The sequence below is a fragment of the Centruroides sculpturatus genome, unplaced genomic scaffold (genome assembly GCF_000671375.1).
Source record: "Centruroides sculpturatus isolate CEXI.00-Female unplaced genomic scaffold, Cexi_2.0 scaffold293, whole genome shotgun sequence".
In the NCBI taxonomy this organism is placed as follows: domain Eukaryota; kingdom Metazoa; phylum Arthropoda; class Arachnida; order Scorpiones; family Buthidae; genus Centruroides; species Centruroides sculpturatus.
The window spans coordinates 662007-664566 of record NW_019384893.1 but is presented as its reverse complement, the minus strand read 5'-3'; the positions used below and the strand labels follow the sequence as shown (position 1 = coordinate 664566).

Below are 2560 nucleotides of genomic sequence, written 5' to 3'. Positions count from 1 at the left end.
TTTTTTTCTTGTCTTGCCTTTTTAATTTTATAATTATATAATTCGTTGTCTAATGCTTGTTATTATTTTTATCGTTGTTAATTACTAGAATTATGTTCGCAGTAGCTTTATTGTAATTAGTTCTAAATGTCGGTGTCGGTAGTCGCAAAGCCGAGTATTGTCTCTCTGAAAGTGGCTGATAGGTTGGGTCTCGCCAGAACCTTTGTACGCTTTGGCATATTTAATTAAACTACTATTTTTTTTGCATTTTCTTAATGTAAATCTTTGTGTCACAATTTGTTTTCGCGGCCTCATGAAAACACTCATAAACTTTATAATCTTACACTGGTGTAATCAAGGAACATCTGTCAAGACATATCGGGATGGACCCTTATCGATTCAGATTTCAAACGATACCGTATAAATTTATTTATTTATTTACTTTCTTTGAATTAATTTGTAATTTATGCGATTTAATACATTTTATAATATTTTATATACACATTTAATAAATCAATATTTCTTCTTCGTTATAGAAATTTAGTTTTCAATGAAAATTTTATAAGGAATTTTGATTAATGTACCAAATATGGTTTATAGTTTTTTACGAGTTAATTTTAAAAATAAATATAAACTTCGGAATAAAAGTTGTTAGCATCTTTTTCGTTATTCTCTTTCTTTGATTTATCCGACTTCTCTTCTTTAGTTATAAAGTAATGTGCATTAGAAGAAATGCGAATATCCATTTCTTCGTTTTCGGAAAACTTTGATGACAGGTGATACACCGAATTCTTTTTTAGAAAGTGCGGTGGTATTAAAGTCGCTTCTCCAATATCATTGCATTCCAGATGATACGACTGTCCAGAATTTTCAACTCCATTTTTACTGACGTTCAAATCCACAGTTACTGTTTTAGTATGGCTGAAATGCACGGGTAATGAAATACCAGTCAGGAAACAATCTTCCTTTACAAAGATATCGCAAGCGAACTGTGTATTTCTGGTGACAGAAATTTCTTTTCCTATCGGAGATTTGCTTTTATTATTATATTCAAACAAAGAGTCGTACGTCTCCACAATTCTTTGTATCGTATTATTACAAAGAGTTTCGGGAAAATCGGATAAATCTGCATTAGGATAATCCTGGCTGCAGAAGAAATCACGAATCGCTTGCATTTCGTGTTCTGTTAATAGAAGCGCTAACATATTAAACATAATCTGCATATCGTCTTTCTCAATTGCCAACAATCTGAGTTTCGGTAAAAATGGTCGCATGAGTTCTTTTCTTCGTTGTCGAATAGTGTTTACGTCTTTTACCAAGTGTTTCTCTGTCGAAATTTTCGCATTAATCCAATCGTCAACGGCAAAAAACAAACTTAATTCGTCTAACGTCTGGTATATAGGACGAGAGACTAATCTCGTGATTGTTGGTTCTTTACAGTAAAGAAAATCCTCCGTCTGAAATATACCTTTCCAGTGTTCATCGAAGAATTCCCAGCAAATAAATTGTAGATCATAATCATTTTGTTCGCAAGCGAAATCGTGAATGGAACAAACATTTATTATATTTAAGAATTTTCTTGTAAAATCTGGGCCTAATTTTTGAAACATCTTCATGCTACGTTCTTTGCCGTATATATACAGTTCTAATCCGTCCTGTATAGATGATATTGCTGTATGTATCTTTTTTATCAATCTATAAAAAATAAAGAAAGTGAAATTTCCATTAGTAAATTTATATGAAATATAATTTTATAAAGCATTAAGATACACAGAAAACATATGCAAGTAAACACGCATTAAATGATATTACAGTTAACTTTTTCGTAGCAAATATTTAAAAATTGTTATTTAAACTTACGAGAAGATTATGGCCATTATCGTAAAACTCACAAAGTAAAAAATGATGTAATATTTAGATATTGGAAACTCTTCGATAAATGCATTTAATATATCACTAGAATTAAACATTTCCGATAAGAAAACTGTTAATTTTTCGTTTTCTAAAGAATAAAGAACGGAATCCATTTTTATTTCCACTAATTCATGGGACGTTCGAATGAATGGCTTTTCGAACACGTTCAAATTTAAATTATATTATAACATACGTTAAAATAAAATTACTTAAACAAGCATAACGAAATTAATACAATAAACAAGAAAAACAAAATAAAATAAAATACAAAATACGGTAATTCTAATTAATACAACATGTAAACATTTTTTATAGTAACTCAGGTTTTATTGAGCCTGGTGGATGTATCCTCTTACGAGTTCTTTCTGATTATATATTCCCATGCCGATGGTAAAATGCTTGCATCTTTATAGTTTAAACATTTATCCGTTAAGCTAGATCTGTAGATCTGACACTTCTCTGTTGTGGATGCAAGTGTTGGCGAGTGCACATTTGCAACGATTCTGGCTTCTTCCCATTTAACTATGGATCCATCTGTCTGTGCTATTTTTGATAACGGCTCTTTGCTACGTCGTACTTATGCTCTTTCATCCTTACGTTAAGATATATTGTTATTATCACACAAAAAATTATAAATAATAATCACATATAATAAAATATATAATAA

General features: G+C 30.3%; 1 protein-coding gene across 1 annotated transcript; it reads right to left on the bottom strand.

Moving 5' to 3' along the window:
- Positions 1–226: 226 nt before the first annotated feature.
- Positions 227–2069, bottom strand: LOC111631332. Its single transcript, XM_023375554.1, has 2 exons — positions 1840–2069; positions 227–1674 (listed from the first exon to the last, which is right to left on the bottom strand). Exons 1-2 carry the CDS (start codon positions 2004–2006, stop codon positions 597–599), a joined length of 1245 nt encoding a protein of 414 aa, XP_023231322.1. The 5' UTR covers positions 2007–2069; the 3' UTR covers positions 227–596.
- Between the last annotated feature and the right edge of the window lie 491 nt (positions 2070–2560).